The 4,249-nt window shown below is 47.5% G+C and overlaps 2 protein-coding genes across 2 annotated transcripts in view; both read right to left on the bottom strand.

Annotated features, from left to right (window-relative positions):
• The window catches only part of MEAF6 (MYST/Esa1 associated factor 6), a 9,441-nt gene extending 8,065 nt beyond the window's left edge, over nucleotides 1–1,376 (bottom strand). The window contains exon 1 of the mRNA XM_009284812.1: nucleotides 1,369–1,376. Coding sequence (XP_009283087.1) covers nucleotides 1,369–1,376 — 8 coding nt within the window. The remainder of the gene's footprint in view (nucleotides 1–1,368) is intronic.
• On the bottom strand, nucleotides 815–4,204 carry SNIP1 (Smad nuclear interacting protein 1; the record flags this gene model as incomplete). The annotated part of the gene is made up of 3 exons (XM_009284811.1): nucleotides 815–2,284; nucleotides 2,954–3,543; nucleotides 4,106–4,204. Coding segments are annotated over 3 exons (954 nt in total), but the record flags the coding sequence as incomplete, so codon positions are not given.
• Between the last annotated feature and the right edge of the window lie 45 nt (nucleotides 4,205–4,249).

The raw sequence follows: 4,249 nt of genomic DNA, 5'->3' as shown, positions 1-4,249 counted from the left end.
GTGCCGCCGCTCCCGGGGATTTGCCTCGCGCCTCCGGCCCAAGGAGCGGCAGGTCCCCGCCCGAGCCGGGGGTCTCACAGCTGGCGGCGCGGCAGGGACGGGCACAAAACCGGAGCGGATCTGAGGCAGCACGGAGAGCCTCGCTGGGGCAAGGCAGCGTTCCGTCTCCCTTTTCCATCACAGCCGCTATCCCGGCTCCGTGCCTCCCCTCGCTGGAAAAAAAGCCCGTTCAAGATAGGTCATTTCAACTTTGCGTACATCTCTCTGACTCAGTCGAACTTTTTTTTATCTAGGTCCGAGCTTCTATTACGTTAGTCTAAACGCTCCGCAGCGAGTGAGACTTGAGGGGCTGGTTTGCCCTTCCACAGCACTGATCGTCTCTGGCTTAAACCACGCAGTGATTTCGTATTTCTGAGCGTCAACCTGCCTGCGTCGGGGGCAAAGCAGCCGGGACACAGAACAAGCCACCTGGGCCACACTCGGCTAAGCCCCCGCGGAGCGGGCCACCGCCCCCCCCCCCCCCCCCCCCAGCCTCTCAAGCACACAAATCATGCAATTTTTTTTTTTTTTTTACTTATTTGGTGTCCTTAATACTGAAATGAGTACTGAAAGTTCATCTATTTCAAGGAACGTAAAGGAAAAAAAAAGGACACTAGAAAAATATTACAACTGAAAGTAATTAGGGCTAAATTTACAAATTCTTTATTTAAAAACCCCTAGAGTATATATAAAGGAGACCATCCCAGTCAAAACTCATTCTACCTACTGTTTGAAAACCTACATCAATGCCCCATATTTACACCATAAATGTTCCAGCCTGTGTATACAATATGCAGCATTTGTATACACAAAGTATGTACACAGCAGGTACGAACAGCTTGTGACCACAGAACAAACATCCAGGCAAATCAGTAAACAGGGTGGAAAATATACATTTCTTACACCATAAAGCAACGGGGAGAAGACATCCAAAAATATGCAAGATGCAAGTACTTTCAGTGAGTGGAATTATTTCTTCTCTTCCTAAAGCATCGTTTTCTTTTACAGGGGAGAAGACTATTTTAAACAAACAAGTGACTTGTATAACTTTTTATAAAAAGAAAACTTAAATAGTGCAAACTCTGGTTAAAACATGTCACCACATAAAAGGTATTTATGCGTAATACAAACAAAACCAAATTCATGGGGCAGGGGTGGTAGCAGAAATAAAGGCCCCAGCTTTAGACCTGGACACCCAACACCCAGTAACAGTTTCAGCATCGTACGCTGGAACACGTACTGGGCAGACACCGACCTAGACCTCAGCCCCCAAATCACAGTATCGTCACCTAAAATCCCAAGAAGCGTTTAACTTCTATTTCAAATTACCTTGTCATTTTCAGGTAGTGTATTCCAGTGAAATGCCCGTCCCTGAAAGTTATCACAAGGCAAACTAATTACCCAAAACATACAAATACAAGAGGGGCTTTGCAACATTTCCACCTTTTTAGTAGCGAGCCTGGTAAATCCTCCCGTCCTGAACTCCTAACAGGCAGAGGACTTTGGCAAACTCTACCAAACAAGACGTGTTACAAAAAATGCATCGGGTTACTTTCTAACTAATATTTCAGTTAAGTAGCATTTTCAAAGGGCTATGAAAAAACAGTTAATAAAAATAATTTTAAATATGCCAGCTGTGTTTTACATCGTTTCCTAGAAGAGGACAGTCTTTCAACATCTGTTGAATATTTCCAGCATCAGAGCTTTCACATCCAGGCGCTCTTTTGCTTGTCGGGGGGGAAAAAAGAAAGAAAGAAAAAAAAAAAAGCTGTATTTCCTGATATGCAGAACTATCAAAGATGAATAATCAGTGAAGTCCCCCAAAATAAACTACGAGAACAGATCAGCAACAGAAAAAGGACTTTAAGGCAATAAGAGGCATCAGTGCTGCGATGCTCCAATGTTTACACCCCAATGCATGTTCAACCGCAAAGAATTTCTGTCCCCTGCCGTGTCCCCCCGCAATTTCCTCCTCATCTGTTAACTGTCAGACTCTTCCTCCTTCTCTTCATCATCATCATCGTCCTTTGTATTGGCCTCAGATTTATCTGAAGATTCATGGAGAAGAACGTATTCCCTGCTGCTGAACCCAAACTTCAGTACGTCCTTTTCCTTCAGTTCATAGTAACGCTGAGGTTCAATCCGCTGGTTATTTAGAAAAGTGCCGTTCCCAGAGCCCAGGTCGATTATGTAGGGCCTTACTCTGCGGCCAACGGTACCATCGGCGCGAGTGTACTCCACAAGCCTAGCAAAACAAAGAACACCATTTCAATCACAACAGCGCGAGACAGAAAACGTACTCCAAGAGCAGATGGGTTTTGCCACGCACGAGCCCCGATGCAGCTAATACTTATCCGTGCTTGCAGAGATCCGAACAAGTCTGATGAGAGCAATGAGAAACCGTGAGACTGAGCAGATTCCGACTGCATCGCCTTCTAAAACTTCTGATGATATAATACACTAATTCCTACAACAGAACAGATGGCTGTTCCCTAAGAGAGCGTCTTTGTCTTCAGCAGCAGGCAACCCCTGCTGCTTCAGAGGAGATCAGCAGACTTTGTTGTGAAAGACCAAACGAAAAAAAACTCTCCTTGAAATACTTTTACTGCCAATTACACCTGCTGGTTTATTCCAATTCAGATACGCACACAGTTCTGTGTTTAACCCTGCTGTGTTATTTGTCTCACTAAAAGGCTGCTTGTGGTTAAATGAGAGGAATTACAGACATTTTTGATTACTGCTAGGATGATATGCAGCAGTCAAACATAAATTCCATCTCCCTCTAACGTACTTACAGCAAACTCGTACCTCTCAGCTGTGCATACCCAAGGTTTTTTTGGCTTGTTTTTTTTTTTTTTTTCCTTCAGAAGTTCCTGAATAATCCTGTTTCACCAGCAGGCAGAGTAGTACTTACCGGTACTGGAACACGGCATGCTGCTTTGAGCAGGAGGGATGGTCAATCGGAATATCTGCGATTCTGCGGTGCCTGCCCAGAAGATAAGCACTCTGCCTGTGAATGTACATGACTGGGAGAAACTCATCGTTTTTGAACGGATAGAGGCGCCATCGCTTCTTCGGAATCCGAGCTTCAGGGGGCTCGCTGTACTTAATCACAACACCTCGGAAAGTGTTGGTATCCTCTAGAAGCGCACCAGACAGTTCAAAGCTCGGCTTCTCTTTGTTTACAGAAGCTTTTTCTTTAGGTTTGTTATCAGATTGCCCGAGTTCTGGATTCTGGTCAACACCACTGCCTTCGTTATTTTGTCGATGCTCTCGTCTTCTCTCGTTATAGAACTCCCTCTCTGCTTGCTGCTCACGGATGTTCTGAACATCCCTCTCTCGCTCGTGGCCTCGAACTCCAGGCCTTTCGTTTGGATTCTTCCTTCTGTCTGAGTGGTCTCTGTGTCTATCTCTGTCACCGCTTCTCTCCCTCCTGTGTTCTTGTTCTGACGGGTATCTCTGCTTTCGCTCCTCGTTTCCTCTGCGACAATGGTCATCTCGCTCCTGTAATGAAGAATTGCTTATAGTGACGTATTCAGAATTAGAACGAAAAGAGCAGTGAATCTACCTCAGCTTTTATGAAAATCACAATCCTACACATGGAAAGCACGTCCCTGGACGTGTCGTGTGCAGATCTAACACAAAGCGAGAGAAACTTATTTCCTTGCCAAACTATTTGGATTCCCACTACTTGCACAGGATAAAGCAAGATCAAGAAACAGTGCCACGCACCATCTGCTCCGGGCACGTGAAGAGGCTCGCAGGGACAGCCTGCCTAAGTGGCAAAGGGCAAGAGGCTCACCGACACGCGTGAACACCCACTCGCTTAGGGCAAAGCCTGAGGCTGGTAGCGCGAGCTTTAAACCACCAAGACCCTCCTTTTCCTAACACGACGCCCCGCAAGGGCTAGAAGAAAATAACTGCCAGGTGAGAAGTCGTTTTTCGTACCTCGCACGGCCGAGTCTCACGGGAACTGCTGTCGCAGCGGAGCCGGGAAGCGCGCAAGGCCCCGCGGACACCTCCGCGGGCAGGACCGGGCCTCGCTGCTACCGACAGCGCGATTTACCTGCTTCACCTTCACGGCGGCGCGGTGCGGGCTCCGGCTCCTCCTGCCGCGCGGGGACCGGCTCCTCCGCCCGGACTTGCTCCTCCTCTTGGGCGATCTTGAAAACAGCGAGAGGAGGGGTGAGCGGCGCTGCCGCGGCCGGGC

This window comes from Aptenodytes forsteri, unplaced genomic scaffold (assembly GCF_000699145.1).
Source record: "Aptenodytes forsteri isolate BGI_AS27 unplaced genomic scaffold, ASM69914v1 Scaffold7, whole genome shotgun sequence".
Classification (NCBI taxonomy): Eukaryota; Metazoa; Chordata; class Aves; order Sphenisciformes; family Spheniscidae; genus Aptenodytes; species Aptenodytes forsteri.
This window is presented reverse-complemented; position numbering and strand designations above follow the sequence as displayed.